This window comes from Dermacentor andersoni, chromosome 4, assembly GCF_023375885.2.
Source record: "Dermacentor andersoni chromosome 4, qqDerAnde1_hic_scaffold, whole genome shotgun sequence".
In the NCBI taxonomy this organism is placed as follows: Eukaryota; Metazoa; Arthropoda; class Arachnida; order Ixodida; family Ixodidae; genus Dermacentor; species Dermacentor andersoni.
Genome location: NC_092817.1, coordinates 107319155 through 107333937, shown reverse-complemented (window position 1 = coordinate 107333937; position 14783 = coordinate 107319155). Strand labels below are relative to the sequence as shown.

The following is a 14783-nucleotide window of genomic DNA, read 5'->3' as shown; positions in this document are numbered from 1 at the left end:
CCTTAAGGGCCCCTGATGGGGCATTACATAAGTGGGGGGGGGTCACAAAGATAAAACACATTAAGACAGATTGCAAGAACAGGTAAACACAGGAAACACATGAAAATGAAAAAGCCGATAAAAGGGCTTACTACTGGCACTGTGGACAGCACTGGTGTAATAATAACAGTTTAAATTCTACAGTATTTGTTTCATTGACGATACCGTCAGGAAGTACATTCCAATCCGATATGGCGGTCGGCAGAAATTATTTATTGAAAGCGTTACTTGAACCATGAATGCACTGAACACTGCGACAATTAAACAGACGTCATCATGATCTCATGGACGGCAGAATTCGGCTCTCACATAAATGAGGAAAATGATAATATAGCTTATGAAAAAGGCAGAGACTTGCTATCTTACGACAGGATGCCAGGGGGTTAGACCAATCGAAGCTTTGATTTTAGTAACGCTCAACCGAGAATCATATTTGGATGTTATAAAACGAGAAGCACGATTTTGTATTGCCTCTAACGCCTGGATTAGGTGCTCTTGACGGCGGTTCCAGATAGGGGATGCGCATTCAAGTTTGGTACGGATGAAGGTTTCGTATGCGATTGGTCTAACCGTGGGCGGAGCAAACGTGAGTGATCATCTGATGAAACCTAGTGATTTGGAAACGCTTGCAGAAAGCAACTTGATGTGCTTTGACCAGCTTAGATTACTTGTTATTTCTATGCCTAGATACCTATAAGATTCCACTTGTGATAACACGGTAGTGTTTAGCGTGTATGAGAAGCGTAGGTTAGATCTTTTACGAGACACATGCATAAACTTACATTTAGATACATTTAATTGCATTAGCCAGGTCGAACACCAATTTTGGATTAAGGATAAATCATCCTGCAGCAATGACTGATCGTTCATAGTAGAGATACGTCGGTAGAGAATGCAATCATCCACAAATAGACGAATGGATGATGAAATTTCAGCAGGAAGGTCATTGATAAAGATTGATAAAGATACAAATGAGTATTTCCAGTCCATTTTCACTTGTGACAACAACGTCATCCAACCAGACACCATTTCTCGTAGTGGCATGTCTATCAATGACATTAACGTTACCGAAGAATGTGTCTTAAACTTCATTTTGAAACTTGATATTAAAAAATCTGCTGGGCCAGACGGCATTCCAAACTTGTTTTTGGTACGGTAGTTATTACGAACCTGTCGTTACTTTACTGTCATATTACACAAGTCCCTGGCATCCTCTACAGTACCCTCCCCTTGGAAAATGGCTCAAGTTCTGCCTTTATTCAAGACCAGTGACAAACACATTATATCTAATTATAGACCTATTTCTTTAACTTCACATTTGTGTAAAATGTTAGAGCACATTATTTACAAACACATTATGGAATACCTTGAGTCAGATAAATTACTAACTGGATTCAGCACATTAGCACACCTAAGCGAAATTACATATGACATTTGTATTAACCTTGATGCAGGTAACCAAATTGACGCAATCTTCACTGACTTTTCAAAGGCATTTGATAATGTCATTCATACGAAACTGGTGTATAAACTTGACGCCATCCTTAATAATCCCCACCTTTTTAGCTGGATTTCTAGTTTTCTTTCCCATCGATCTCAATTTGTATCTTTTAACCGAGCTAATTCTATGGTAGCAGAGGTACCCTCGAAAGTGCCACAAGGTTCCGTGCTGGGTCCACTGCTTTTCTCGATCTTTATAAATGATTTGCCCCGTCACATAACCTCAAATTTAGGTTTGTATGCTGATGACTGCATATTATATCATAAAATTTCTTGCCTTTATGACCATTTACAGCTTCAAAAATCACTTTCTAATTTTAGCTCTTGGTGTGCTACCCGGAAAATGACAATTAACGTCTGTAAAACCATCGTTATGACTTTCACTGATCAAACCACGCCTTTCATCTTTTTTCTTACAAAATTGGTAATAGCCCCATTCAGAACGTTAATGAATACAAATACCTTGGTCTTGTTTTCACACCCAGTATGTCTTGGTCCAAACACATAGATTTAATAACCTCAAAGGCACTGAGAAAGTTAGGCTATCTACGCCGGACATTGACCACGGCCCCAAGGGATACTAAACTACTAATGTATAAACCTCTAAACCGGTGTTTACTAGAATATGCTTCTCCTGCCTGGAATCCGCACAAGCAATGTGACATTAATCAAATTGACGCTATCCAAAAGAAAGCGATTTGCTTCATGTGCTGTAGGTTCTATAGAGGTTTTTCACCTTCCGCAGCGCTTCCATCCCCAGGCTTGCAACCGCTCCCAGATTGCTGACGCACGGAATCGCTAAAGTTTCTTCATTTCATTATTAACTCCTCTTGCCGGATTTCATCAGATAACTATCTAACTTCTGCTATACCATCCAATACTAGAAGTCACCGCCACCTAAACATTGCGCCTTATTTTGCCCGTACAGACACTTTTAAATACAGTTTCTTTCCCCATGTTATTTAATATTGGAATTCTTTGCCTGGTAATACTTGTTCTCTGCCTTTAAACTTATTTTTAGCGACCTTTGAATAGGCAGTTATCTTCATTGCTTCTGTATTGTTCATACTGCCTTTTATTGTTTGTCATTGTTCTGCCCAATAGGGCTGCAGTGTGTACAAATAAATAATAATAAATAAATTAGTGACAGCTTTAAATTGAGTTACTGCGCTTGTTTAATACACCTGGTCACAGTACTATCTTATGCAAACTCATGAACATGTTTAAATGTACTACTAATTACCACCAGTCATACGGCTTGTCCATATAAACCATTGTAATCCAATATAAACCATTAAATTTTTTTCTATTGCCATATAGCCATCAATGCGAAACTTCACTCACTATTACATGTTGTAATACCAGAGCAAAGATACCTGTAAAGTGAGAAACATCTGCATAACTGCTTTGAAATTTACAAATAGGTCAAAGCCATATTCATAGCTCGCTACAAATTGCCAGCGCTGACGGTCACAACGGCAGAAGCCCAACACTTTCACATATTCGACAGTACATCAGTAGCTCAAACGTTTCTGTGGCTAAAAAGAAATCACCATCTTGAAACCCAGGCACAGCAGCTGCACTTTTCCAAGAGCAGAATGCAAGAATGCGTGCCTGCAGAGGTTCCAGTATATATGCGAGAACCTGCTGGGTTGCTCAAAATAAGTGAAATAACAAAATTGCGATGTGTGCCAGTGCATGCAAATTCACGCTGCTGAACCATGAAAAAAATTGAAGAAAAAAAAAGAGATAAAGGAGACAAGCAAGTCGACAAAAACTAAGCGGGAGCCCTCCATTCAACTTTCCTCAAGGGCCATAATGTACGCTTTAATATGTGCATTTCAATTCAATTTATTTTTCTTATTTTTTTTTTCACATTACAGAAAATACGAAAAATATGTTTGCATACAAATGGCATTGTCAAGGCACAAAGTTCGATCATCATTGTTGCTTTAAAAAATGCTGTGAAAGGACATTGGGCCATTCACACTGTGTGGACAATCTGTCGTAGCCATGCAGCAGTATGAAAGAGCCACTCACCTGTTCCCAGTTGGAGAGCGCAGGGATGATCTTGAATGCCTTGGGAAGCTTGCCAGAGCGGTACCGACTCAGCACTTTTTTTACCCCACGGTACATCTCCACAACCTTGGGGTCCAAGTCAGCCATCTGCACACTGCCCGCATCTGCAGTGATTTACGAGGCCATCTGCTTAGGCACAACAGTAGCAAGCAAGAGTCTATAACAAGCAGCTGAATGTTGTGGAAGCCAAAAGCCAGATGACTCAGCTGTTGCGGGGGGGACAAGCAAGCATTGTAAACACGGCCTGTGGAAAGCCGCGGACAAGGGTGGTACCTTCGGTGGAAAACTGAATAACTGACACATAGTATTGATTCACTCTTACGCAGCAAAAGAAAGGCAAGTCAAAAGTGGTCGACACAAAGAAAGACAAGGTCCTCTTGGGCAAATTACTGTACTCCATGGTTTGTTGTTTAGACTGCACTACATTTGCCATCAATTCACATTCTTTTACTGCCCTATCTCCGGGATCGGCCTATATTTTTTTACTGAGTAAAGCCAGACTTCCAGTTCAAAGTGCACAAACTTTTAACAAACGCACCTGGGTTTCATTTCGGCCCTTTGTACGCTAACTGCGCGTTTTTACTGCTCCGTGCATAGCTTAACTTTGTGCACCTTTTTCATTACAAGCTCAATTTTGACGCCTTTTTTTGTGCACTAGAAGACCTGAAATCGTCTAATTTAATGAGACGAATGTGGCCAGATACCCCAACCTTGCAAACCCCAAATTGACTTCAAGTCTCCAAAGAAGACCTTGTCTTCAACAACATCTAAAGGATTGGGAATACTTCAGCAGAGTGCTCTGCAATAATGTTAAACAAGCTCCTCCTCCCCTAAATAAAATTGGTACTTTTTCTTTCCATTCTTGCACCACTGTTCTTTCCAGATCATACAAGTCCTCTAAAGTTAAAGCATCGACAGTTCTTTCTAGACAAATGCTATCTGCACAAACAGTTGCTTGCATATATGTAGTTTATTTGCTTTGGCAGACACAGTTCTTTGTGAACAAGCAGAGCCAGAAAAAAAAAATTATTTCACAAGTTAGGCATATGTTTACATATTAAAAATGGAGTGGTAAATTTGAAGATTTCATTTTGTTCGATTCTTCAAAAATGCTTTCATTCCGAGATATTCATCATTAAGTTTGACACTCAGTAGGATAATTTTGCATTTATAGGCAAGAGACTAGACACAGACTCTGCACCCACAAATGTCGCATGCATAGCTTAGTGAGAGGAAATGTTGGCTGAGAAAGGGCAGTAGCGCAGCTGCAATAAGCTTCGCAGGCTTCTAGGCTGGCGTGCTACTTACTCAAAAATGTCACAAGGTGGAATTGTCATTGTGTCAGGACAATTGCCTCTTAATGTGAAATTAGCATACTGAGAGTCAAACTTGATGGTGAAAATGGTTGCTGACCGATTTCTCAAATTTCTTGCAAGAATATCCGAATAAATGCGTGGGCAGTCCAAGAATGCCAACTTTAGCAGTAAAATTATTTCATTACGTTTTACAACACCAGCGTTATGAAAAATTGACTTAATTTTGTCTTGTGCTATGTCTCACTGATACACCGTGTAATTGAAATGCCGCAATGGTCGACACTGTGGGGGCGGCACACTTTCGCTCGTCACACGGCTCGATGTGCCTGCATGCTGCAACGGCCATACAATACAGCAATTTTTGTAAAGGCCAGTATCCAGCGGCAAAAGTCACTGTTTGGTGCAGAGTCAACCAAAATCTTAGTAGCGGCCATACGCCATTGGGCTTCTTCGATTTTGCCAATTCTGGCTACCCGCGGGCTGCCAGAGCCAGCCAGAGCGTCTTTGTTTTTCTCGGGTTGCTCCGCCCACCGCGCTACGCACTTCCGCCGGGCGTTCGTTTTGCTCGCGCTGGACAGTTCTGGCTACCCGCGAGCTGCCAGAACCTGCCAGGACGATTTTGGTCTGGCTGATCTCTGGAAGTTCTCTGGCTAGCAGACGACCAAAAGAGGCGATGGGCGCTCGCCGCCATCTTTACGGGGACTTCACGGATTGCAACGCAGGCGCTTGAGGACTTAAATTTACCTCGCTCAGCCAACTGTTTACGGTCATCTTCGGATTTCCTTACTTCAGCGTTATCTTTTTAGGTGCTAACGTTCCGTACCGCATCGCAAAGCGGCGTGATACGAGCCGTGGTGAACTGTTTGAAGCTTTTGTGTGTGTGTGTCCTCTGATTGCTTCTTCGCGGCGGTGAACAGCACGTCGCGCTCTCATGCGTGCATGTTATCTGCATCGTGTTCCACGCAAGTTGTAGACGCTCATTCACACATTGCGGTACATTTTGGGTTCGTATTTGTCTGGTGGCGTTCCTTTTCACATATTTCGCGTATGTATATCTCTCCTTTCTCTGCAGTTAGCGAAGGCTTTGCAGTTAGCCTGTGTTCGCTCCGTCTCTCCGTCGTATGCTTATATATATATATATCAAAACGTTTATTTAAAAGAAAAAAAAAATGCAGAAAGCGAGTGGGTGGAGCCCACTCGTATGCTTAGGTGGCAGCTCGAAACCGATATGTGTTCGAACTGCAGGCCGTTGATCTAAGAATACACTGATTGCACTCGGTACATTGGCTCATTGCTCTCATGATTGCGACCAATGTTGTTCTTCGTGTGAAACGTTTCGCTGGTCCCAGGCGACGTGCATTTTCACGCGCCAGCCGCGTCCCCAGCTCCTTAAATGAGAAGCATCATCAGCCACAACAAACTTTCTGAAATCGAAGCCCAAGCAGGTCGGCGCGAAATTTTATGCGCATGAGACATACCCGATAACCTGCTTTTTCATGTCTTGTGATGACACAACGCCAACTCATCAATGTCGCCGGTGGTCGACGTGATCGCTGCGAGCAAGGATCCTCCAGCTATCGCTTTCGAGTATACAATACGATTTCGTGTCTTGTCATCCGCCTCGTCGGAGGCCATCTGTTGCGCTGCGCAAGGAGAGGTTGGCCGAGTACGCGTCCTGCGCCGAGTCGCGCGAAAGTGATCGTATTCCTGAATGCAACTATATATTTTCAAACTGGCAACGCATAAATGGGCTGACTACGCCGAGCGCACATCGGCCTCGACGGGCGCTGCCATGCTAGTAGCATGTTTACATTTGGCCAGCTGCACCGGCGTTCGATTTTGCAAACTTCGGGCAGGTTCGGGTTGTCTTGGGATCCCAGCCCACGTGACTTCCTGTCAGAACTGGAACTACATGTAGCTGGCTGCCGTCCGGCTCCCAGTGGGCTGCCAGAACTCCGACAATCGAAGAGGCCCATTCTTAGACCTTTAAATCGCCAGGCCAACAAAAGTGGGGGATAGGCAACAAATTGAACAGCAGAAAAATTCTTCACCACCGCCATGTCTGTGCTTATTTAATAAGCACACTAAATTTGAAAAATCAAGCAAGACACCATACACTGTCCGAAACTTCAGTCACCATTTTACATTGGTCACACAGGAGAGGAGCGTGGCATCTGGCTCGGCACCAGTGCGATCGCTTACTGTCGCCCAAAAAGCAATGCTGTCCCGTTGCCTAAGGATCCCACAAGCGTTGGGGTGGAAGGTATTGAATGTTGACAACAGCACACTGAAGAAACAGCAGTACGACCCAGGCTTAACTTGGTCCACTACAGAGCTAATGGAGCTGCTGGTCCACGCTATGCCACTTTCGATGGTGCGGTAAAACGGTGCTTGGGGACTTACCCCCGTATTCAGAAATGCATCTTAGCTTGAAGCCCACGTTCGACTTGATCTAAATGATGCCTGTTGTGGACGCGCCTAAAGAAATGCATTGAGCGTACCGGGCACGTTCGCACCAGGCAACATTTAAGCCATGTCAAGCATGAGCTTCAAGTTAGGATGCGTTTTTAAATACAGCGGTTATTAGTTCCATTTTTAAAAGCCCAAGCAACTTTGTCGGCACAGAGTGGACACAGATTTCTCATATTTTGCTCAAATGTAGCAGAGTTTGCCTCTCGGTGCAGTTCGGCGAATTCGGCGCAGCAGTAGCATCACTGGACAGTATGTGTGAAAGCCTAAGGTGCTGAGCAAACGTGCATGAGAGAGTTGTACACGTGTTTTCTTTGTTTCGTACACTGTTAATAGTTGTTTTCATAATTAAATGTAATGTGTGTTCATATCAGCAATGGGCAACAGGGTGGTAATTTTGGCCAATGCTAATTATCCCAGTGACAATGCAATGTCATTTGACAGTGACTTCAATTACTAGATGCGACGAAGTAAGGGCAGATAATCCTCAAAATGCACGGACACTCACCCGAAAATAGCGTGGCCACCTCTGTCTCATGCTCCTTGAGCTTCTCCATGATAATGTCGGCCAATGTGCGCCGAGACTTGCTGTTCTCGTTCATGAATAACTCGAGTGCCTTCTCATCCGCCTCATCAACTTCCTGTGAGAGTTTTTGGAAAATGATGATTCAAACAGTCACTCCACATCCTCAAGCAATTTTCAGCACAATAAAAACATCATTCCACATAAATTTTAAAAGGTACAGACACAAATTTTCAAACTCTCATTCTTTCTCTTTCGAGCTTAAAATGGTGGAATTGCTACAAACAAAACTAATCACAAATTGTAGTGCAGAATTTTCAAACAAGTGCCATTTATTAGTCTTATTATACAAACAATGAAATATGCAAACCAAATATAGAATCAAATACAGAATGTACCTCCACCCCACCCCTCATCGGGTGGCTCCTTTTTGTGTGTGTGTGTCAGTTGCTATACATATCTATATTGAATTTCACAGCAGACACACTGAATAACCTGAAAGTTTCATGCCTTTACGTCTCTACTTTCTTGGTTGACCCTGAGCCGGGAACTGTTCATCATCCCTGCGCCTCTCTTACAATTTAAAAATAAGGAACAATTAGACACTGTATTAAATATTTTGGGTGGTTCTTTTTTTTATATATGTTGACATTGATTTGATCAGAAAATATCACTATTTTGACATCCCTGTTATTATTTATCTGACAGAAAAAACCTTTCGCTCTTGACAACCTTGTGCAAAGATCAATATGCTAACAGCCCCACTCACAATCGTCTCATAAAATGTGTCATCTTCAGGAGGCTCCTCATAGTCATCTTCGTCATCACTTGACGCACCCTTGTTGAGCAGTCGAGGCTTGGCATCAGGCACCTTGAACTTGACTCCAGCCGAGCTGCAAAGATGACACAGCTTAGTCATTTTTAAGCCAGCATGACAATGCACTGCATGAAGTAAATATTTCCCAAATCAAAGATTTAGTTTGAACGGTTTTTTTCATTTTCAGAATTAATAAAATAAAATGCACAGTGGCAGGGCCGATCAAGAATTGGAATTGTTAAGTGAGTTTTGCTGCATTGGCAAATGTTGACTCCCGAAGTTTGCTCTAAAATATACTTCAGATACAGCAGCACAATTGACTAGTAAACATGCAGTGTATTGGGAAAACATAGAGCCATTTGAGAAATTTGCCTGAAAGAGAATAAAACACACACACACACACACGACTACATACTGGCACTGCAAACAGATATACTGTTTTCTTTAGCCTACATTACATATATTAATCAATTTAACATCATACCTTCAAAAACATGCATGCGGTATGTTTTTCTTGCAACATGTCCGTTTTCTCTATGTGGTTATAATCTTCATTAGTGATTCCAATCTTGAGGCATTCTCTTGGCACAAACAATAGTACATGCTTTGGCAAGAAGGAGACATGCATGACAACATAGTTTAATGTAAATGCACCCCCTTATATGGACGCAATGCCATCTGATGCACTTGTGACATCTTTCTCTACTGAGCAAATAGTGAAATATATAATCAATTCTTGCGAGTAATGAAAGCGAATTTCTTTTTATACATTTAAGCCCGCATTGTGATTTTCGAACTATCATTAGGTGTAGGCAGTAGATCGTAGCTGATTAACACACATTAAGTTGACGGGGCCCAAGAACACACTGTTCACAGGCTAAAGGGAAAAACAGGTAGCAAGTGTGAATATGGGGGGTACAGACTTCGGTTTCAGTGTCAACAGCATTTAAATATGCTAGCAAAGAAAAGAATGTTTACACGCTTTTCCAACAACAACAAAGGTATGGCACACTCGCAATAGTTCGTGCCAAAGACCACGGTGATGAAACCATCATTCCCTGCCACTGCAGCTAATGAGGCAACAGCGGCAGCTAAATAAGTTAAATTTCATGATTTACCAACACGTCTTCAGACAACAAGTTACAGGAGCACGGATAAAATGGTCGTGCCAAGACAATAGCTATGAGCATAGATTTCGGCTATGAGCTGACTACCTAAGCAGCGAGCTCCCTAGGGTTACCTGGATTGGAGTCCATGCTCTTCTTCCAGGTCCTCCTGCTGTTTGCGAGCCTGGTCTAGAATCTTCTTCGTGAGCTTGTCATCTACAAACTGCAACAGAAGACGGCGTGGTCAGCGATCTATGCTGAGGCACCAAAATCTGCGCGAGTTTGAGAAGACGTAAATGTTGATTTTTGTAAGCTACTGGCATGTACCCACTCTGGGGGATTGGCCAAGAATCAGGTAAGTTATAGTAAAGTGCAAAATAAGTCAAAATGTTATAATGGATAAGCTACAATCGGAAGATAGAGATTGAAGAGCCTGCATGATTTTATGAAACCGAAAATTCTACCATGACCATAAAGTAAAACAATTCAAGTTCAATTTTGGTGAAAGAAAAGGAGGCTAAAAATATTGTATGCAAAGTTTAAATCTCATTGATCCTAAAAGGAAATCCCGGATGGCAGTGCTGACCTTCCCACCGCTATGCCCAAATGTAGAGGCAACTAAGGATAGTACATTTCGAACAGCTAAATCTAATCCAAGAAGGCGGAGTGGTGTTTCTAGGGTCTGTTCTTTTAAGCTAATAAATCGTCGACAAGAAAGTAAAAAATTTTCTATGGTCTCATCTTTACACATATGACAAATTGGTGAGGGTGCCAGACCAGCCCTGTAGAAATAAAAATTTAAAGACAGTATGCGACAGTGAAGCCTATTAACAGTTGCTTCAATTGGCATAGTGCTTTTTCAAGGGTACAACAAGTGTTTAAATCCAAGGAATTTGTTATAGATGGTACAGAGAATTCTAGCAACATCATTTGTTTCCAAAATTTTGCAGCTATGATCAAGGCAGATGCAGGGAGAAATTGAATGGCTGGGCCAGCTATCGAAGCTTTCGCCAATGAATCAGCTGTTTCATTTAGAACTAGGCCTGTATGCCCAGGTACCCAGCTAAAAGGATATTAGCTAAGTGTTGCGGTACTAAGGATTTAAACACTTGAAGAACCTGAGATTCATTAGGTGCTGTGAGTTAAGTGCACAAGGACAAAGAATCAGTAACAATGACTACATTAGCTATTCTTGGGCTTAATTTACAAAGGGCCAGTACTACTGCTAAAAATTCTGCAATAAATATTGGTACAAAGTCTGGAAGCCGCAGGGAAAATGACCAATTGAGAATAGGGCTGAATATACCAACACCACTTTTTTTACTGGTTCTGCGTGGCATCAGTCGCTGTGACTACATTTGTTTGTGATTTCATTAAATAATCCTGTAGAATAGCACTTAACATTCATTAGGGCCGCTCAGTGTTTTGCATTGCTTGGAAAAATATTGTCAAACTGTATGCTAACAGAATTTTCCTCACCACAAATGGGCTTTACCTCTCTCATCCTAACGTTCAAAGGATCAAGAAGAGTTTGTACAAATTAACTTGAGGCGTATGGAATCAAGGCCAATGTCAATCAAAAAACATACTAGGCTGAGAAATAAACACTGTTTGGCAGTGCCTTATTGGTGATTTGTACACCCTTAAAAATGGTCATACCGCAAGTACACGAAACCAAGTTACAAAAGAATGAATTCTTGTTGCTAGACACAAAATAGTATTTGCTACAAATTTTGGCAGCCCTTAACATAGTCTCAATGCCGGCTTTTCTAGAAGAACAATGGGGCGAAGCTTATAGGCAGGCACCCCAGAGTATAGCACACAGCCAAATTCCAGGACAGGGCATATACACATAGATTGATAACAAGGTGGCCTGCACATCCCCGATCGACTGTGGCTCAGTCTACTTAACAAACCCACTGCTCGAACGCCCTTAGCTGCAATGTAATCTATGTGCCCACACCATCAAAGAGAGCTGTCGTATATAACACAAAGATACTTAACAGCATCTATATGTAGAATGAAATCGAGCTGGTACAACAGAGGTATATGTACTGGGTTCTTCAGAGGAAATATGGGCAAAAAAATGCGCACTTGTTCATGTTTAGAGCCAGAATAACAGAATTTGGGGAAGCTTCTAGAACGGATAAATACCACTGCAGGTTTTCATAAGCTGCGCGAATGTCCTTTGCTGATGAGAAGAATGCAATGTCATCCGTATACACGTAAGTATGCACGTCCTCTTGGGATGGGATGGAAGAACTCAGCAAAATATTAAATAAAACCAGAGATAGCACTGACACATGTGGAACTCCTTTTTCCTGTCTATATGTACTCGATGAAAAGCTGTTCCGAAAGCAATAAAATTCTTTGCCACTTACAAATTGCATAATCCATGCTTGTAAATATTTGGGGAACTTAGGTTCTCGCAGCTGACTTACCAATATTCCATATTCGACGCTATCATATGCCTTGATGATATCAAGTGTAACCAATGCCGCATACTGACCTTGGCACCGTGCAAGTTGTATACCACTTTCCAGGTCAATATGCGGCTGCCATATGCAGCACAATGGCCTGAATCCAATTTCACATAGACTAAGAAGCATTCTCGTATTAATAATATTCATAATGGGAACATGCAAGGTTCCTTCCATCAACTTTACAAAATTTGATGTTAGAGCGATTGGTCTAACATTGTCTAGGCCCACTCCAATTTTTGGGGGGTAACAGTATAATCTTTGCAATCTTCCATTCTGGTGGAATCCAAGCTGCTCTGACAGAATAATTTATGATATTTAATAGATCTTCTTGCGACTCTTTAGATAAGATTTTTAACATGGCCAAAGTAACTCCATCAAGGCCTGGAGCCACAGTCAGACTTTTGACATTTGAATATGACAATTCATCCACAGATATCTTTGTAAAATCCTCATCAATACAGGAAATCAATGCAAGCGGAGGAACATTAGAAGAAAAGCGGTGCTCCAGCCCTTTAGCAATAACTTCCAATGACACTATCATGTCTTGTGGGGATTTGACATTTGCCAGCAACGGAATCTTTTTCTTGTATCTGAGAAAGCCGAATAGCCAGGTGGCTTTTCCTTTTCTATAATCCTCGCAAGCAGTCATCATTCCATCAGCGCAAAGAGGACTTATCTTTAACTAAGTGAACCTCAAGTTCAGCTTTTCTACGGGAATCCTCTAAGAGTGAGGAAATACTTAATACTTCTTGCTTAGAATTCGCTTCAGATAAGGTAGCCAATAATGATCGCAAATTACTTCGGAATTTACTGTAATTTATGTATGTTCGCGCCCGAGACACTGAGAATGTTACCGGGCATACAATTTCAAAAATCACCGGAATGTGGTGACTATTTGTGGCTTAGTCAACAATCGACCAAAAGGATACGCAACGGCCTGAACCCGAGAAAGACAAATCTAGAGCCGAAGTAGCTAAACCTCTAACAAGAGTAGGACGACCTGAATTTTGACATAAAAGATTATTGTCCCGAGACCAATGCCACGGTCGAGTATCGCACAGATCTGTACTTAAGCCCCATGTCAGATGATGGGAGTTGAAATCACCCGCCAATATGACATCATTTCCGCTAATATAAATTACACTATCCAGAGCCGTGTGTCCTGAACCCCTGACTGATAGTATATATTGGCGATGAAAACTGAACGACATAATGCTAGACTTAAGGTTATTACTAGAATTTCCAATTCAAGGGGCAGAAGTTTCAGTGCTATCTTTGCTTTGTGGCAAATTCTGGTTGAAACTAATGTAATCCACCACCTCTTGTGGACCGACCTAAACGAAAAGAGCGATAATTTCTGAGACGATTTTTTTTTTCTGTGGGGCAAGCCAAGTTTCTCGTAAAGTGATTATATCTTGATTTAATCGAACAGTGAGGCACGACAAATCTGTAGAAGCTGCAATAATTGAACGACAGTTAAAGATGCCATGGCGGATATAGTATTGCACTAGCAACAACCTACTCCAAAATACCCGCTTTAAAGACCTTATTATGTGTCGGCTTTCTGTTCTTATCCTGGTGCGACAAGGAAGATGGTGACCGGCTACGTTTTTGAGCTCGAGAATCGAGTTCAACATCAGAAGACGACGGTTGTTGTTGTCCTGAGTGGCCGTGGCACATACCCACAGTGGGTCCTCTCACCTGATCATCTTCATCCTTTCTGTTCCTCGACTTCACTCTGGCTTTTCTGGCCGACACCTCCTCCTTAAGCTGCTCGTCTAAAGGTACATTACGGCGCTGTTTTCCGATTTTGATTTTACTAGCCTTGCCCATTTTATGGCTAAATAAAGACGTTCACAGCACGACTGAGCACATGGAAAACACTTTCCATGCCGTGCAGAAAAGGAGAGACAATCTCGGATTGACTTGGATGGTACTTTCGCTGGCTGACACATGTTACGCACAAAACAATACAATTTATTTATTTATTTTTGTTATTCTAAATGTATTTAAGTTTGTTAGTTTAAAGATTGCAATTAATTGCGAGAAATAAGACTTTCTGGTTCATTGTACTATCTTCGAATGCAAGCAAAAGTAGCAGACGCCTGCAGACGCAACGTTTATAGATACTTTGTGCAGACGCTCATACTCCTTCGAAGGCATATGACGAGGTGGTTAAGTAACTTAAATAGCCTACCACTTGGTTCGGTTCTGCCTCTGCGTATGGAAGCGCAATTTGCCATCAGTAACAATGGCAATAAATGACGAGTTTCGCTTTTCAATTCTTTTTTGCAACATATTATAATAACCGTACTCACAGAAAAAGAAGAAAGAAAGAAAACAAAAAACGCGTGAATTATGTTATCTACAAAAATTGTTCGCACCTGCGAAAGCTGTTCGCCGATTCGCATGGCATTCCTCGAACAATTGTTATTATACAATAACTCGTAG

The 14783-nt window shown here is 41.8% G+C and overlaps 1 protein-coding gene across 1 annotated transcript in view; it reads right to left on the bottom strand.

The window, feature by feature from the left end:
- Positions 1-14239, bottom strand: part of bys (Bystin) — a 30045-nt gene extending 15806 nt beyond the window's left edge. The window contains exons 1-5 of the mRNA XM_050183600.3: positions 14034-14239; positions 9984-10072; positions 8696-8819; positions 7912-8044; positions 3580-3722 (exon numbers count right to left, since the gene is read on the bottom strand). Coding sequence (XP_050039557.2) covers positions 3580-3722; positions 7912-8044; positions 8696-8819; positions 9984-10072; positions 14034-14165 — 621 coding nt within the window. The 5' untranslated portion in view covers positions 14166-14239. The remainder of the gene's footprint in view (positions 1-3579; positions 3723-7911; positions 8045-8695; positions 8820-9983; positions 10073-14033) is intronic.
- Positions 14240-14783: the final 544 nt, after the last annotated feature.